Source organism: Rhinichthys klamathensis, unplaced genomic scaffold (genome assembly GCF_029890125.1).
Source record: "Rhinichthys klamathensis goyatoka isolate OS25496 unplaced genomic scaffold, OSU_Roscu_1.1 h1tg000957l_1, whole genome shotgun sequence".
Taxonomy (NCBI): domain Eukaryota; kingdom Metazoa; phylum Chordata; class Actinopteri; order Cypriniformes; family Leuciscidae; genus Rhinichthys; species Rhinichthys klamathensis.
Genome location: NW_026607276.1, coordinates 55,579 through 75,000, shown reverse-complemented (window position 1 = coordinate 75,000; position 19,422 = coordinate 55,579). Strand labels below are relative to the sequence as shown.

Here is a 19,422-nt window from a genome sequence, read left to right as displayed (position 1 = left end):
TTGGCTACCCGTCTCTTTTCAGTCTCAAAATCGGAACATATATTTTTACTAAGTCCATATTCACATCTTCACTAATCCTACCCGTCACTGCCCTCCCTTACAGTAACCCACTGAACACGACCCCCTCCTGGGGCCTAAACCTACCACTCAGACCCCTAAGATACTCTACCCTGGGCCAAACAGCCCTTTCTCAGCTAGCCCGAACTCATCTAGCCCTAGGATGTGTAATACCAGGGCCACACAGCCCTGTCTTCCTAGGGCCCTGGGCCCTACAGCCCTCTTGGTTCTATTATTAAAAAGTTTTATGTCTGTATGACAGTGGTATGAGTTTTCACATTTATTAAAAAGTGCAGGTTAGTAAGTGGAACCGTGGGATTGAGACTTTGAGAGTGTTAGAGAGAGCATGTGCTCTCAGGTTTTGTGTTGGCGTAGTTGTCTGCCTGGAGTGGCCACGGCCGGAAGGACAGTGCACAGCCGTGTCTGGACCCTAGGTCCAGACTCTGGATTTTATTTCCCCTAACCCTAACCCTAACCCTAACCCTAACCCTAACCCAACCCAGACCCCATATATGCACCATAAAATCAGCCTTTATGCCGACGACATTCTTCTCTTTCTTCAAGACCCCACAACATCAGTAAAAGAAACCATCAAACTTATTGACACATTCTCTAAAATTTCTGAATATTCAATTAATTGGAATAAATCTGCAGTTCTCCCACTACATCCCAACAGCTGGGATGTGACAGCCAACTCTTCACCTATCTCACTCTGCACTAACTATATCACTTACTTAGGGATAAAAGTCCCCCCCAGGATGTCAGACTTATTTAATTTAAATTATCCCCCTCTACTCACTTCAATAGAAGATGACCTTCAACGCTGGAAGAACCTCCCATTATCTATCATGGGCAGAATCTCAGTAATCAAAATGACAATACTGCCCAAAATAAACTATCTACTCTCTATGATCCCAACCCAGCCCACCCCACTCTGGTTTAAGTCTCTAGATTCATTAATCACTAAATTCTACTGGAAAGATAAGACCCCAAGGATCAAACTCACTACTCTCCAAAAGCCGAAAACAATGGGAGGACTAGAGGCCCCACACTTTCAACACTATGCTTTGGCCAACCAGCTCTACTTCATCCACAAATGGCTTCACCCCTCCCCCTCAGACAACACCTGGTTAGACCTAGAACAAACAATCTGTAAAGAAATTAAAATCTCAGATCTCCCTTTCTGCAGTCAGTCGGTTAAAAACCATCCATCCTTCAAAGCCCCAACAATTTCAGCTACTCTGACAGCCTGGTGGAGATTCTACTACATCACTGATTCACCTATAGCACCAACAATTCGCACCCCGATTTGGAATAACCCAGATTTCACTGTCAATAAAAGAACACTTAACTTTCACACATGGATGGGAAAGGGCATCACTCACCTTAAACACATTCTTCTAGACAGGAAACTGATCTCATTTTCCTGTTTGGTCCAGAAGCACGGCATCGAGAGTAAACACTTCTTACAATACCTGCAAATTAAATCATCTATCCTAGGAAAAATTAACATCCAGACAGCTAACCTTGATATTCCCCCACCAATCTTAGAGCTACTTAATATTCCCTCTTCCAGAAAAATACTTTCCCAAATTTACAAAATTATATCTCGTTCAGAAAAAACAATTGGTCTGCCTTATCACAAATGGGAATCAGACTTATCATTTACTCCCGGTGCCGACTTCTGGACCAAAATGTGCAAAAACATCTACCTCATGACAAAGAATAGTAACCTACAACTAATACAATACAAGGTTCTTCACAGATTCCACTTCACTGCACATAAATTAGCTAAAATGGGGTTTGGCTCGGATCTATGCACTCACTGCACACAAAATAACCCAGATACATACATTCATGCGGTTTGGCATTGCACCCCAATCAACCACTTCTGGGTGAGTGTCACAAAATCTCTCTCTTCCATCTTTGGCTGTCACATCCCAACATCCCCTTCCCTTTGCATACTTGGTGATACATCCACAGTCAATTTAAGCAACTCCTGCAATAAAACACTGCTGGTAGCGCTGACTATCGCCAAGAAAACAATCCTCTTGAACTGGAAATCTAAGAACAAAGTGCACAGCACTCATTGGAAAAACTTGTTAACAGACTATATATCATTAGAAAACCTATCAACTACAAATTTAATCAATACTCAGGATACAACCTCTCCCTGGTACCCTTTTATCACATACCTACAGTCCTGACCCTCTTTGCCTGAGTTCCATCTCCACACCATCATAAAACACTTTATCAACAGACACACATATCATCGAACACTGGACAGGGGAGGGTAGCTGGAACTATTATTGCTATTATTATTATTTGTATTATTATTATTATAAATAACATCCCCTTCGTTCCCTCCCCCTTCTATTTTTATCTTTGATAACTTCATTAATTTTACACTCTCTCTCTGCCTCTCCCATCGTTATTCTGACCGGGCCCCATTGGATGGCTTGGGAGACTCGGTCCTGGCAGGTCGCTGTGTGGTTTTGACGTTGGGGGGGTTCGGTGGGGTATCTGTTGGCCCTGGGCCCCCGGTGTGCGCCCTCCTCATACGCTCATGCACACGCCTTGTCCTGAAGCACACAGCACGCTTCACTCTCTTTTATTTGTACTACATGTTAGCACTACATGCACTACATTAATTGCACCTCAAACATAAACAAAAACTACAAAACAGACTAGGGTTAAAAGTGGAGTGCGGGTAGATGCCTCAACAGGTGTCTATCTGCATGCCTTACTTATTTTAATGCACACATTACAGAGGAGGCATACATCTTACAAAGGGTAAGTGTGGTGTGCATGGGGAAATCCTGACAGATGCTCACCATGCATGCCCACTTCTTTTAATGCTACACACTACATAGATCCCTTAACCTAGACATTCACATACATACCTAGGTCAAGAGTGGCGTGTTGGGAGGAGGTCTGGTGCCGGGGTGTGGTTGGTCGTGGTAGTGGGATGTGTGCGTGCGCTGGGGGCCTGGGGGTGATGGGTGGCCCGCGGGTCCTCCCCTCTGTCGGATCGTCGCAGTTTTACTGCGGGGGCTGGGTCGAACGGTGACCATCAATGGGTGCCCAGGATGGCAATTAGTAAGGCAATCAGCTATTACTATTATTACACTTATCTTTAATAGAATAATTACAACTCCTCTCCTCTGAATCACTCCCTCTCAGTGTCCCAGCTTCTCTCCGCCCGGCCCAACAGCAAGCCAGCTTTACTCATATGCACACACATACACACATACATCCTCACATACTCACCACCCCTCACCCCCACCCCCATCCCCATCCCAACACCACCTCATTCAAATCATCCTTAGCCTTTCTGAGATCTATGTTGTGTTATGTGTGTCGAAGCCACGTCATTGTGATATCTTGTTAAGTTACAGTATGTGTTTGTGTATTGTACATCTGTCTGTTATATGTAGTATTCTTGTGCATGCCGTAGGGTTGCATTTTCTGTAATGTCAATGGTGTTTAATAAAAAAAATAAAAAAAATAAAAATAAAAAAAAAGAAATAGTCAAATTTTCATCAGGCAGCTAGTCGAGTCTATGCAGAGACTGCTTGTTTTTATCAGAGATGGCAACGCCGGCGAAGGAGGTACGTGACAAACTCAAAAAAGGAGAATTAAAAACAAAGGAAATAGAAGGACAGAAAAGTGTTGTCTGGAATAAGTTTTACAAAGTGGTAAATCAGGATGACACCAGTGCAGGCTATGTAATTTGCAAAACCTGCGAAGCAGTTTATGTTCATGACAGCCACAAGACGGGTACGTCTAATATGGTGCATCACAAGTGTGTGATGTGATACCAGTTTTTTTTAAACATTGTTTGAAGCTAAATGTGACAAAATGTTGCTGTTATTTTCAGTGTGAGCCGCTTTACAAACGGCGCCCCATACAATAGCAGCATGTTGAAATGATGTGCCAAAATGCGTTTTCTATTAGGCTACAATGAAATTGTACAGTAGCCTATCAGAGAAGGTCAGGTTCGCCGAAGTGCGTTTAATTTAGGCTATTTATTTATTTTTGTCCCTGCGCGCCGATCGCAGACGAAGTTCACTGCTGATATTCTGAGAGCGTTCTAGTCTCGCGGTTGTCATCAGCAGCGCCTTGTGTCGCCCAATCAGCGGATGGCGGGCGGGTGCGGTTTTGAAAATTGGTCAAAAAAGTTGGTGCGGATGGATGGCGGACGGGTGATGAGTTTTGTGATGCGGTTGCGGATGAAATTATAGCCCATCCGCGCATCTCTACTGAGTGTTTACTTGTCTTTAATAATGATTGGAATGTATATTAGGCTAGTTGCTTTTCTATGGTGTTTTTAAACCAGTCAAACAAGATTTTTGTTCATATTCAGCTACAAATAAATGTTTTGCAATAAGAATAAATGTGAATGATATCCAATGATATCCATTCGATTTTTAAAATTTAAGGCCATAAAAAGTCTTAAATAGTCTTATTTTTACTTATGAAAGGACTTATATTTTCGATGGCAATTTGAATTAGACATATCTAAATGTTTTCCAAATTAGAACCATCTATTACCGTACTTTATTTCTTATTCTTTCTTTGTGGATTTGCTTGTTCACGTGACATTGCGCGTCACATTCGCGGCAGCATTGCGTCTGTCTCCTGCACGCGAGAGGAGAGAAGCAGCAAGCTGGTAAATGTCCGTTCAATTCTAAGTTCATTCTTTATGTGTTTAGTGGTGTGCAATGCAATGTGTATTGTCTATTATGATATTGTAATCATTGTTTTAACGATGTACGAGTCACTGCGAGCTAACATCGCTTTTGTCTCTCGTGCTTTCACTGCGTTATGTGACTGCGGTCACGCCATTTATGCATATAAATATATTGCGCGTCTACACGAGGTTGCGTGGTAGGCGAAAGGTGTAGCCTATGCGCTTGGTGTCGGCAGACTTAAATAAATAAATAAATAAAATCAAATTGTTTTCTGCAAACTCCAACAGATTATTGGTCTACATCTCACTGACTACCAATGCGATGATTTTCATGTTGTTATACTGTTTTATTCTTTAATAATGGCTAATCTTGTGGGGTTGATTCATTTAAAGTAATGTAATCGTTTGGTTTTAGCCAGGTTTCTGTCAAACACAGCACATCTAGATTATAATCTGAAATCATATCATTAACTATGAGCGATTTTGAAGTAAGGGATCGAATATTCAGCAACCCAAGCTTTATCATTTGCTCATCTGTATTATATCTGTTTTTTATTTGTTGAACATCAATTCAATTTTTTACCTGACGTTTTTTGGATTTCCAAATTCGGGGAACAGACACAGTCTCTATATGATGATATCTAGGTGAAAGAGGCTCTATGTGATGGGATTTATCTGACCTTGGTGACGCGAGGCCGCTAGCAGACGGTCGGTTTAGCCAGTCTGTCTGCTTCCTGACCTGAGCCCCAGATTGTCATGTTTGAGCTCTAAGACTATAAGCCAAATTACTAGAGAGAAGAGCAGCACCAGCCCAGGAGGGATGAATACCATCTCTTTTCAACAGGTCAGGCTTGCCCCAAAAACTTTTCCAATTGTCTATAAATTCTACATTATTAAGCGGACACCAATTAGACAGCCAGCCTAATTGGTCCATCCTTGTGTTTGTGTTCGAAGCGGCTAGTGGTGCGATGGACAGTGCACAACCAGGTTCAGACCTCAGGTCTGGGCCTTGGATTCTTATTTCCCCTAACCAATGTTCTAATGTTATTCGAGGATTAATAAAAAAATAAATAAAAAAACTCGGACATTAGGTGGCGCTATGAACCTACAACGCACTGAGGTACACACACACGCACACACACATCTGGACCTCATCTCATTGTGTCCTCACTGTCATGATCACGTGTCACACACCTGTCAGTCTCTCTTCTCACGGTCTCTCAGGTTCCACTACCGAGTGCGTTTGGTGGAGCGCTTCTTCCCCCTCATGAGCGGCTCCTCGAAGCGGCAGGCCGGAGAGCAGCGGCACAAGCAGCCGTGGCCGTCCTCCAGGGTGAAGCGGAGAGAGAGGAGAGGCCGCCCGCCCAGGTACACGCCCTCAATCTTTCACACACACACACTCTCTATGATCAGTCTCTACATAATCAGACGCTCCGCTAAAGCTTTCCTCTGTCTGTGTAAATGCTGAGATCTGCTGCATGCGTGTCATTCACTCCAGAAAGTTCAGCGTCATCTCAGACACGCGTCACATGGTAACATTTTCCCCGTAGGAGCAAAAGTGCAGCTCACCTGTTCAGTCCACATGTTTAGCAACCACTGCACACATCTGCATCACACTAACTACACCAACCCTGATCCTGAAGCTTTGAAGCTTGATCCCTTTCCCCGTGAACACCTGATCTCTGATGTCCACCGCCGTCCTCCAGCATCTCCATGCCTCCGCCTAGCAGAAGCTCACCTCAATGAGCAGCGTGTGTGTGTGTGTGTGTGTGTGTGTTGCAGAAGCTCACATCAATGAGCAGCGTGTGTGTGTGTGTGTTGCAGAAGCTCACCTCAATGAGCAGCGTGTGTGTGTGTGTGTGTGTGTTGCAGAAGCTCACCTCAATGAGCAGCGTGTGTGTGTGTGTGTGTGTGTGTGTGTTGCAGAAGCTCACATCAATGAGCAGCGTGTGTGTGTGTGTGTTGCAGAAGCTCACCTCAATGAGCAGCGTGTGTGTGTGTGTGTGTGTTGCAGAAGCTCACCTCAATGAGCAGCGTGTGTGTGTGTTGCAGAAGCTCTCCTCAATGAGCAGCGTGTGTGTGTGTGTGTGTGTGTTGCAGAAGCTCACCTCAATGAGCAGCGTGTGTGTGTGTGTGTTGCAGAAGCTCACCTCAATGAGCAGCGTGTGTGTGTGTGTTGCAGAAGCTCACCTCAATGAGCAGCGTGTGTGTGTGTGTGTGTTGCAGAAGCTCACCTCAATGAGCAGCGTGTGTGTGTGTGTGTGTTGCAGAAGCTCACCTCAATGAGCAGCGTGTGTGTGTGTGTGTGTTGCAGAAGCTCACCTCAATGAGCAGCGTGTGTGTGTGTGTGTGTGTGTGTTGCAGAAGCTCACCTCAATGAGCAGCGTGTGTGTGTGTGTGTGTTGCAGAAGCTCACCTCAATGAGCAGCGTGTGTGTGTGTGTGTGTTGCAGAAGCTCACCTCAATGAGCAGCGTGTGTGTGTGTGTGTGTTGCAGAAGCTCACCTCAATGAGCAGCGTGTGTGTGTGTTGCAGAAGCTCACCTCAATGAGCAGCGTGTGTGTGTGTGTGTGTTGCAGAAGCTCACCTCAATGAGCAGCGTGTGTGTGTGTGTGTGTTGCAGAAGCTCACCTCAATGAGCAGCGTGTGTGTGTGTGTGTGTGTGTGTTGCAGAAGCTCACCTCAATGAGCAGCGTGTGTGTGTGTGTGTGTTGCAGAAGCTCACCTCAATGAGCAGCGTGTGTGTGTGTGTGTGTTGCAGAAGCTCACCTCAATGAGCAGCGTGTGTGTGTGTGTGTGTGTGTGTTGCAGAAGCTCACCTCAATGAGCAGCGTGTGTGTGTGTGTGTGTGTGTTGCAGAAGCTCACCTCAATGAGCAGCGTGTGTGTGTGTGTGTTGCAGAAGCTCACCTCAATGAGCAGCGTGTGTGTGTGTGTGTGTTGCAGAAGCTCACCTCAATGAGCAGCGTGTGTGTGTGTGTGTGTGTTGCAGAAGCTCACCTCAATGAGCAGCGTGTGTGTGTGTGTGTGTGTGTTGCAGAAGCTCACCTCAATGAGCAGCGTGTGTGTGTGTGTGTTGCAGAAGCTCACCTCAATGAGCAGCGTGTGTGTGTGTGTTGCAGAAGCTCACCTCAATGACCAGCGTGTGTGTGTGTGTTGCAGAAGCTCACCTCAATGAGCAGCGTGTGTGTGTGTGTTGCAGAAGCTCACCTCAATGAGCAGCGTGTGTGTGTGTGTGTGTGTGTGTTGCAGAAGCTCACCTCAATGAGCAGCGTGTGTGTGTGTGTGTGTGTGTGTTGCAGAAGCTCACCTCAATGAGCAGCGTGTGTGTGTGTGTGTGTGTGTGTTGCAGAAGCTCACCTCAATGAGCAGCGTGTGTGTGTGTGTGTGTGTGTGTTGCAGAAGCTCACCTCAATGAGCAGCGTGTGTGTGTGTGTGTGTGTGTTGCAGAAGCTCACCTCAATGAGCAGCGTGTGTGTGTGTGTGTTGCAGAAGCTCACCTCAATGAGCAGCGTGTGTGTGTGTGTTGCAGAAGCTCACCTCAATGACCAGCGTGTGTGTGTGTGTTGCAGAAGCTCACCTCAATGAGCAGCGTGTGTGTGTGTGTTGCAGAAGCTCACCTCAATGAGCAGCGTGTGTGTGTGTGTGTGTGTGTGTTGCAGAAGCTCACCTCAATGAGCAGCGTGTGTGTGTGTGTTGCAGAAGCTCACCTCAATGAGCAGCGTGTGTGTGTGTGTGTGTGTGTTGCAGAAGCTCACCTCAATGAGCAGCGTGTGTGTGTGTGTGTGTGTGTGTGTGTGTTGCAGAAGCTCACCTCAATGAGCAGCGTGTGTGTGTGTGTGTGTGTGTGTTGCAGAAGCTCACCTCAATGAGCAGCGTGTGTGTGTGTGTGTGTGTGTGTTGCAGAAGCTCACCTCAATGACCAGCGTGTGTGTTGCAGAAGCTCACCTCAATGAGCAGTGTGTGTGTGTGTGTTCAGTTTCAGCTCGTCCTGTGTTGTGATTCATCTTCTATTGTGCAAATGATTCATTTGTGTTTGTTTCAATTTACATTTCAGATCCTGCTGGAGTAATAAATAAAAATGAAAAAAAAATTTTTGGACAAATTTCTGGTTTTGTTTCAATATTTTTTTCCCAATAATTTGGTTTATATAGAAGTTTTATTTATATATCGCCTTTCCATAGCTCAAGGTCGCTTCACATTGTACACTACAATACATTTACACACACATTACAATCACATAAGGACACATAGTCACATTATCCAAAATACTTTAATAGATGTGTTTTGGCCTGTCAGAGCTGGTGTAAGATACATTTGAATGTCATTGCCTGCGTATGATGTCACCAAGTGGATATATATATATATATAACATTTGTAAAGGATGTAAAAATTGTGTAATAGTTTGCCCTTCTTTCTTCTTACTGTTGTGAAAATAAACGCTTCTTGCAACTGGACCCTTTCATTGCCACTTTCAGGTGTATTTCATTTTGCACTTTATATTGGATATTTTGTGTTTTGCACTCCAATTATTGCCACTTTTGAGTTTAGTTTAGTTATGATTTGAGTTAAGTTTAGTTATGATTTGTCATTGTTGTTTACTGTACTTTCTTCAATAAAACAGACACACTATATTGAAATGGTATCTTGGAATTTATTCAGAGAATAGTTTTATAAAAATAAACATTTGTAGCTTTTGATCCTTAACTTTTCTCTATATAGAAACCATACTGTCTCTCCTATGAATAATTCATGATATCGTCTCCGCCCTGGTCGCCTGCACAGCCTGCTCCACCGCAGTCTCCAGGTCCTCTTCCTGGTGTGGGTGTGTGTGGGTAGATGCTGTTCATATAGATGTTGTGCACAAAGAATACATTTATTATATTCTCCTTCCTCATGTTTCTCTCTCTCAGGTTCACGGTCCGGGTCCGCCTGGGAGGTGAGGAGTTCGCGGAGGGGTCCGGGTGGAACAAGAGGACGGCGAGGGAGGCAGCGGCCCAGTTGGCTTTGGAGGAGCTGAGGAGGAGAGGGTGAGAGAACCACTGACACCACAGAAACAGTGTGTGAGAGAGAGAAACGGGAACAAGAGGAGAAAGTAGTCTCTAATATTAGGGATGAAACACTTTCATTTGCTCACACAGGAGTTCAGCTTTATGCTTTTGTTGCAGTAGATTCCACTCTGGAAATATAATATTTCAATACTGATCGGCTGATAATTGTCAATGGTCCTCTTCAGATGATATTTTATTAACTAGAAAAAAAAGTTTGATGAGACAAACTTTAAGTTGGCTTGAAAAAGCCGGACCAGACAGTTTAAAGAAGTTTAAAGTAGTTTGATAGATGGATTAGTTAGAAAGAAAGAATAGTTAGAAAGAAAGAACAGTTAGAAAGATTAGTTTCAATGAAAGAAAGAAAGATAGATTAGAAAGAAAGAAAGATTAGGCAGAAAGAAATAAAGTTAGATAAAAGAAAGATAGATTAGAAAGAAAGAAAGATAGATAGATAAATAGATTAGTTAGAAAGATAGATAGATAGATCAGTGTTACATACTGGCTCTCAGACAGTAACAAAGAAAGGCAGGAGAAAGTTCGGCAAACAAATGTCTAAGGATTTATTTGTTAACTCCATAAGTTTACATTTGCATACAAACTACAATTCAAACACCGAACAAAGCCGGTCTCTCCCGCGTCCTCTCGCCACACCCAAGCCCTCTTTATGCCATCAGCTGGGACACGCCTCGCGCGCCGGCATCCCCATCAATTAAGCACAGGAAGTAACCTAGGATAACAACAAGACACGAAACAGAAGAGATACAGAAACACAGACAATCGCTGGATGTAACACCCCCCCCTTAAAAAACGGGTCTTGGAGGCATCGCTACACCACCCCCATAATGTGAATAACATTACAGGAAACTTAGTACCCTGGTGTTAAGAGTGAAAAGTTGGTGCAGAAAAAAGTGCAACACACCCGAAAGATACAAAAACACACTATACTCTATACAAATTTGTAACCCCTTTATTCAACCGCAACTTACAACTGTCCAACTTCTGTAATCCGGGCCCTGGAATGACAGAAGAGACAGGAAAGAAGACATAGGGTAACAACAGCAAAACATTAAGAAGCGGGGGCACGAGATAAGGCATCTGCAATCACATTATCTGTGCCTTTAATGTGACGAATATCCAAATGGTATGGTTGCAGAAAAAGAGCCCATCTCATTAGGCGCTGATTTGGATTCTGAAGTGAGTGCAAGAACGTTAACGGATTATGGTCACAAAAAACCACCAAAGAAAAAGCACCAGCTACATATACATCAAAATGTTGAAGCGCCCAGATTAACGCCAAAGCCTCTTTTTCAATGACAGCATAATGTGCCTGATAAGAAAGAAACTTTCGAGAAAAAAAAGAAACCGGACGATCAACACCGTGTTCATCTTCCTGGAGCAAAACAGCTCCAACTCCTACCTGACTAGCGTCAACTTGCAGCTTGAACGCCCGGTTCAACTGCGGTGCTGCAAGGACAGGAGAGGAGGTTAAGAGAGCTTTAACGGACTCAAAGGAAGACTGGCAAACAGGTGTCCAGGTATACTTAACACCGGACTTAAGTAGATCAGTTAGCGGAGCAACAACCGAAGAGAAATTTGGGCAGAAACAAGGATAAAACCCCGCCATACCTAAGAACCTCATCAACTCCTTTTTATTTTTACGTGACGGATACTGATCTATGGCCAAAATCTTAGCACGAATGGGACACACTTGTCCTTGGCTCACCACCTTCCCCAGGTAAGTTACCGTCGCCCGCGCAAACTCACACTTTGCGAGATTGATAGTTAAGTGAGCCTGGGCAAGGCGTTGGAACAGAGCTCTAATAGAGTCCAAGTGTTCACCCCAACTGTTACTAAAGACCACCACATCGTCTAAGTACACTGCACAACCCTCCAGACCAGCAACCACTGTGTTCATCGGAAGGTGGCAGGAGCATTTCGCAACCCAAAACTCATTACCTTATACGAGAACAACCCTTGCGAAGTGATAAAGCTGGACACCTCTTTTGCACGGTCAGTCAAGGGCACCTGCCAGTAGCCCTTAAGGAGGTCAAATTTACTAACAAATGTCGCGGCACCAACCTGGTCTACACAATCCTCTATAAAGGTTTTTACCAGTGACGCCATCCTTCACACAATGCAGACCCTATTATTACGAACTCAAACCAACATTTCTTATTACCACCTGTACGATCTAAATAAAATAAACATGAGCCGGGTAGGCCAGCGATATTTTCAAAACCATATAACCATTTCTCTTAGGCTTACAAAAAGTACCCCTCACAATTTAGCTAGACGCGGATCTTCAAACAGGCCTGCGGTGGGATGGATTAAACACCAAGCCCGCAGGAGTGGCTAAACAACCAGTAATCTGGCGATTTCTCCAATTCCTCGGTAGTGCCCCCGAGACCAATGCTCTAGCCACAGACCCGTTCAAAAACAAAAAAACCCACACGACCCAAAAAACACGCAACCTACAATGTAAGCACAAAAAGAAAGGTCATGGCTAATTGATTAAATACATATCGCTGAACTTACCCGCATGTCCAACATTCCCGTGTAGCCTCTGATTACCTCCAACAAGACAACAAACATTAATATTAGTCCTAGACACGCACAACTTTGTTTACATGACTTGCAATCCCCCCCAAAAAACAACAACGCCAGACTTAATAACGAAGACACGCGAGCGAGCGTCACATCAGCCTCCGATTACAATAGATTATAGGCAAAATTTTGTTTGGACGAGCCCCCACTTTGTTACATACTGGCTCTCAGACAGTAACAAAGAAAGGCAGGAGAAAGTTCGGCAAACAAATGTCTAAGGATTTATTTGTTAACTCCATAAGTTTACATTTGCATACAAACTACAATTCAAACACCGAACAAAGCCGGTCTCTCCCGCGTCCTCTCGCCACACCCAAGCCCTCTTTATGCCATCAGCTGGGACACGCCTCGCGCGCCGGCATCCCCATCAATTAAGCACAGGAAGTAACCTAGGATAACAACAAGACACGAAACAGAAGAGATACAGAAACACAGACAATCGCTGGATGTAACAATCAGTTAGAAAGAAAAAAAAATTATTAGAAAGAAAGACAGAAAGATTAGTTAGAAAGAAAGAAAGATTAGCTAGAAAGACCGAAAGATTAGTTTGAAAGAAAGTTTAGAAAGAAAGAAAAAGAAAGATTAGTTAGAAAGAAAGATTAGCTAGAAAGACAGAAAGATTAGCAAGAAAGAGATTATTTAGAAAGAAAGAAAGAAAGATTAGCTAGAAAGACAGAAAGATTAGTTTGAAAGAAAGAAAGATTAGTTAAGAAAGAAAGATTAGTTAGAAAGAAAGAAAGAAAGATTAGTTAGAAAGAAAGAAGGAAAGATTAGTTAGAAAGAAAAAAAGATTAGTAAGAAAGAATGAAATTAGTTAGACAAAAAGAAAGATTAGTTAGAAAGTAAGAAAGAAAAAAGAAAAAGATTAGTAAGAAAGAAAGAAAAAAGAAAGATTAGAAAGGAAAGAAAGAATAGTTAGAAAGAAAAAGACAGAAACAAGAAAGAAAGAAAGATTGTTCTTTCTAGTTAAAAAACAAAGAAAGATAGATATGTTAGAAAGAAAGAAAGAAAGATTAGTTAGAAAGAAAGATAAATTAGTAAGTAAGAAAGAAATATTGATAAGTTAGAAAGATGTAAAGAAATGTATATATTAGTTAGAAAGAAAGAAAGAAAGAAAGAAAGAAAGAAAGAAAGAAAGAAAGAAAGAAAGAAAGAAAGAAAGAAAGAAAGAAAAATAGTCAAGTTATCTTCATTTATATAGCGCTTTTAACAATGGATTGTTTCAAAGCAGCTTAACACCGTGTCCTAACTACACGCGACGCGATAAAATTCCAGCGACAGCAAGTGTGTCTGTCCACACTAGGGCTGTCACGATGTTAGATTTTTCACACCACGGTTATTGTGGCCAAAATAATTCACGATATCGATATATCGCGATATCTATAGAAACCTTGGGGGAAAAAATGTCAAATCAGTCAAATTAATTTTTACTTTGTTTATTTAATTTTTCTTTTTTTGCATTTTTACTTCTTGCGTTCTTATATTTGAATGCACATTTTTGTGAAGTAAGACAAGCATGTGAAGTATATCTGGTTTCAAACTGGAGCGAAACACTGTCTGAATGTTTCCTGAAGAACTGAAAAGCTCTTAAACCTATTGTTGCGCCGGTGCAAGTCATGCATATTTGAACAAAACAAATCAAGTGCAAATACAAAAATACAAAAATAAGACGAGTAAAGAAAACGGGGTACTTAATAATCACCCTTTATTTGAAAACAAAAACTCGCTGTAAGGTTAATGTCACATTTCCCATTCCATGACTAGTAAAATAATCGCAATTTACTCTCTGTAAAATAGCGTAATCCGCAGGGTGATGGACACGGAGATGGGTAAAAAGGTTGGTGGCTACACATTCTGCAGATTGGGCTTAAGGGGGTCGCACACCGGACGAGAAGCGCAGCTCCGCGCCGCGTGTAGCACACCTGACGCGCACTTTCTCAGTTCATGGCCAGCAATATTGTTATGTTTAAGGACATTATGAAATTAAGATCATGTCTGTACTATGTTATGATTGTACTGTACAATTAAATACAATCATTGCTAAGTCTGCACTCTGAACACTTTACCTCAGTCAGAGCGCATCCGTTAATTAACTGAATGATTTGAAAATCTCACCTGAAAATCCGAGCCATTGCTGGGCGTCGCGGACAGACGCCGAATGGTGCCGGTGGTGTGTGTAAACTCCTAGAAAATAATGTGTTCGAATTTTAAAGAATTCTCTGCGCTTCTCGTCCGGTGTGCGACCCCCTTTAATGTGCTGTTTTCTTTGATGCGCGGGCGCGCGCTGCGTCGTCTTCTCATTTGATAGATGTCAGCGGGTGCAATACTGCCACCTCAACTGGCGCTGGAGTATACGTGTCATGTTATCATAAAAGTCCTATTTATTTTAAACATCGTGGTTATCGCCAATACCGGTATATTGCCACACTCTAAATTAACACGATGTCGATATTTCAAGCTTTGAATATCACGATTATCGTCAATACCGGTATATTGCGACACCCCTAGTCCACACTAGACGCGACGTGACTGTGAGACGCCACACGTCAATCAAAAATCACAGCCATTCAGAACAGCGTGTGGGCGGAGTCTCTCTGTGAAAGCGCACTGCTGGCCCGCACTCGGATTGGAAATGGGTAAGGACATAATCAATGACCTGAACCACTTTCTGCACAATGAGGGCTTGTTTCTGATGTATGTGGGATTTATCGTAGAGAATTGAATGCTTTTGAACTTCGACAATCAGTTCCTCGTCGTCCATGTTTGATGATTAAATATTCATGACACGCAGAACTTCCATCCAATGAGATCTCTGTGTGGGCGGATCTGTCAGCCGCGACGTCGCAGAAATAGGAACCGTTTCTAAATTAGAAACTTCGCGTGTCGCCGTCGCGTCTGGTTAGGACAAAAACTCTGATTAACATGGAAAAGATACCTTTTATCGCGTGTCGCGGCGTCGCGTGTAGTTAGGACACGGTGTTACAGAGACAAACATATAATTTAAGGTAACAGAGATTGTTTTGGCTTTATAGCGATTCTCGAATAATGTTATTTCCAGCTAAAGTTAGTTCTGATTGATTCACCTCCGTCAAAATGATCATTTGTTATTAAATTAGGGGCCGCTAAGATGACGGCGTTCTCTCTAAACAGACTTTAAACTGAACCTGTGATAAACGCTGATGGCGTTCACACGCGCATTAAGAATTGATTCTATAGTTATGTGCGTTTGAATATATGTGCGCAGGTTTGTAATTCCCTACACACCATGCCTAAACTACTTCTCTTGCCTATAATTTGATACAGAATTTTGTTTTATTTTATCACTTCGGGGTGGGTACGCTAACCGAATTCACACCGCTTTATCTGTAGAGTGGGAAAGGGATCCTCCATAGGGAGAGGATAGTTGGCACTTCAGCACTGCGTTGTCATCGGGTCCAGGCGAATCTCCTTCGTCAGATCTGGACACGGCCTGGATCCGGCAGGCTGCGGGAAAACCTCGGGATAAACAAAGACACTAAAGTTAGCGTAGATGCCATTCTTCTTATGATGTAGCGAGTACATCAGGATTTAAGGGAAGTGTTCCCAGTTCCGGCTGACCTAATCTATGCAGCCTAACATTGAGTTATAGAAGTCTATAATGTATTATGTGTATGCTAGGTCAAAGAGATGTGTTTTTAGTCTAGCTTTGAACTGACAGAGTGTGTCTGCTTCCTGGACAATGGTAGGAAGACTGTTCCAGAGTTTTGGTGCTAAATAGGAAAAGGATCTACCGCCAGCAGTCGATTTTGATATTCTAGGTCAGGGGTCGGCAACAGGGGGCCCACGGGCCAAAACTGGCCCGCCAGCAATAATATCTGGCCCGCGCCACAGCCTGAAAAGTTCTGAAAGACATTCAAAAGAGTCTGTGGCTCGCTAGACACACCTCTAAAATAACCGTCATGAAATGTCTAATATTATATTAAATGCGTCTCTATAGCACGCGTTGTTTATCGTGCAATTTAAACGCGACAATGAGTTTTTACGTGCATATGATAAGCAGTTTTTCGCGTGCATTTGATACGCACTTTATTGCGTGTAATACACACGCACCCCACACCACTACTAAACCTACCCATGCGTATCATATGCACGTAAAAACTCATTTAAATTGCACGATAAACACTGCGTGCTATAGAGACGCATTTAGTGTGATCGTGTGATTTACAAAACTAGACACGCATAGTTGTCTTTTCATTATTCTTTGGATGGCTATTTTCGCTGTCAACTTTCCTCTTTAGACTCTGATAGTGCCATTTTCTCTCATCAGCTAGCTTAAATGTTAACATCACTACACACGATATAATAGCGTACCCCCAGCCCGCAAACAATAAAAAAAAAGCAGTTTAGTATGCAAGGATGCCAAGGAATAATTCTAAGTTTAAAAGTAGTCTATACGTCAAATAATTATTACAATAAGTTAGACTCCATTGTGTAAAAAGCAAATTAAACTTATACACATTTATTATTCACAATATGGAAAGAGGAAATAAAACATAGTTTGTTAAGAGCATGACTCAAAAATGCCATTAATGGGCTTATTTAAGTCCTCTATTTTTTTAGTTATTTTTATCCATTCCGCATCTCCCACATGTGTGTTTTGGCAAGGCGGGATGTGTTGCACGATGCCGCAATATCGGGAGACATGTGGGTCAGACATGATTCTGACCACTTCATTAAGTTTTGTTTTGTAGAAAGCCTTTCTGAAAATTGAAAAATTGAAAATTTTGTTTTGTATCTTATTTTTAATCAATGTTTTATCAACCAATTGCCTGGATTTAATAAATAAGAAACAAATATAGCAGACAATATAATCAGGACATGGAGGCGCCGGCAAGATTGCATTGCTCGTGAACTGGATCTCTTCATAAATGAGCCGGAACTCAGCGTTTAAGCTGCCTCACAGACACAAAAAAATATATAGAAAGCTTAACAATATCTAATTTTAAACTAAACAATTCAAAACGAAAAGAAACCTATCCTACTCTCTGCTTATATAATCCATATGAAAAGTGCATTTCTCTCTATAGGCGCGCTACCGCGGTCACTATATTGCAGCCGACACAGACACTAATGAACAATTATAATGTCTCCTTGCTATATTTGAAACATTCATAATCATTACTTTTGCCGGTTCCTTGTGACAGCTTTTGCGTTATTGGCAGCGTCACCCTCTGGTTACATCAGCACCGAAAACATCGGGATTTTTTTAGACAATCGCACAACCCATTCGATATTCTATAATTAAATCAATAAATCAAATATTCAGGATTTAACACAGAGTAACAGCTCACTACCAGTGACAAAAGACACTGTAACAGTCTGTCACAGGCAATTCTAGTTTCATTTTTCATCAATTAATTTCTTAAATTATCCATTGACTATGTTCTGGCCCGCCATCTAGTGTCAAAAATATTTTTTGGCCCGATGCCAACTTTACTTGCCGACCCCTGTTCTAGGTATTATCAACTGGCCGGAATTTTGAGATCGCAATAGACGTGACGGACTATAATGCGTTAAGAGCTCGCTCAAGTACTGCGGAGCTAAACCATTTAGTGCTTTGTAAGTAATCAACAATATTTTAAAATGAATACAATGTTTAATAGGCAGCCAATGCAGTGTTGACAGAACCGGGCTAATATGGTCATACTTCCTGGTTCTGGTAAGAACTCGAGCGGCTGCGTTTTGGACCAGCTGTAGTTTGTTTATTAAGCGTGCAGGGCAACCACCCAGTAGAGCATTACAATAATCTAGTCTTGATGTCATGAACTAATTGTTCCATATTTGTCAATGAGAGCATATGTCGTAATTTGGATATATTTTTAAGATGGAAAAATGCGGTTTTACAGATACTAGACACGTGACTTTCAAATGAAAGATTGGTATCAAAGAGCACACACACACACACACACAGGTTCCTAACTCAGTGGCTGTAAGTGGGTTAGGAATAGGATTTCAAGTGATTTTGAAAAAATGGACAAAAAAGAGAATCACATACCCCACCTTTAATTTTGTGAATTGGTAAGTTTCGTCAAACACACCATATCTAGGTTAAAATCTGAAATCATAGATCTATGATGTCCGCAGCACCTGGGCCCCCGGACCCCAACAGCTCCCAGGCCCCCAAGCAGGACCCGGGCACCAAGCAGAAGCAGAAGCAGGACCCCACACAGCCCCAACAGCTCCCGGGCCCCATGCAGAAGCAGAAGCAGGACCCCACACAGCCCCAGCAGCTCCCGGGCCCCCAAGCAGGACCCAGGCCCCCAACAGCTCCCGGGCCCCAAGCAGCTCCCGGGCCCCAAGCAGCACCCGGGCCCCAAGCAGCACCCGGGCCCCAAGCAGCACCCGGGCCCCAAGCAGCACCCGGGCCCCAAGCAGCACCCGGGCCCCAAGCAGCTCCCGGGCCCCACACAGCTCCCGGGCCCCACACAGCTCCCGGGCCCCACACAGCTCCCGGGCCCCCAAGCAGCTCCCGGGCCCCAAGCAGAAGCAGGGCCCCACACAGCTCCCGGGCCCCACACAGCTCCCGGGCCCCACACAGCTCCCGGGCCCCCAAGCAGGACCCGGGCCCCCAAGCAGGACCCGGGCCCCCAACAGCTCCCGGGCCCCCAAGCAGGACCCAGGCCCCCAACAGCTCCCGGGCCCCCAAGCAGGACCCGGGCCCCCAACCGCTCCTGGACCCCAAGCAGGACCCGGGCCCCCAACCGCTCCTGGACCCCAAGCAGGACCCGGGCCCCCAACCGCTCCAGGACCCTAGCAGCTTATCATAAAGCAAGGTTATTATTATCATTAAGAATATTAATTTCATTCAGCAGAGTCTTTTATACTCAGAAACAGGATGTTTGTTCATCCTGTGATATGATTCATCTTCTGCTGTGCAAATTCATTCACTTGTTTCTGTTTCAATTTAATTTTCAGATGGAGGACCAGATTCTCCAAAATAAAATATTTGTGAAAAAATCTGTTTATACTTTTTTTTTTTT

General features: G+C 43.3%; 1 protein-coding gene across 1 annotated transcript; it reads left to right on the top strand.

Moving 5' to 3' along the window:
* Positions 1 to 18,516: 18,516 nt before the first annotated feature.
* On the top strand, positions 18,517 to 19,209 carry LOC130078700 (proline-rich protein 2-like). The gene has a single exon (XM_056244298.1). It carries the CDS (start codon positions 18,517 to 18,519, stop codon positions 19,207 to 19,209), a length of 693 nt encoding a protein of 230 aa, XP_056100273.1.
* The last annotated feature ends 213 nt before the right edge of the window (positions 19,210 to 19,422 follow it).

Bases quoted from the DNA above. Each gene is read 5' to 3' on its own strand.
- LOC130078700 (XM_056244298.1), top strand. From the start codon at position 18,517: ATGTCCGCAGCACCTGGGCCCCCGGACCCCAACAGCTCCCAGGCCCCC.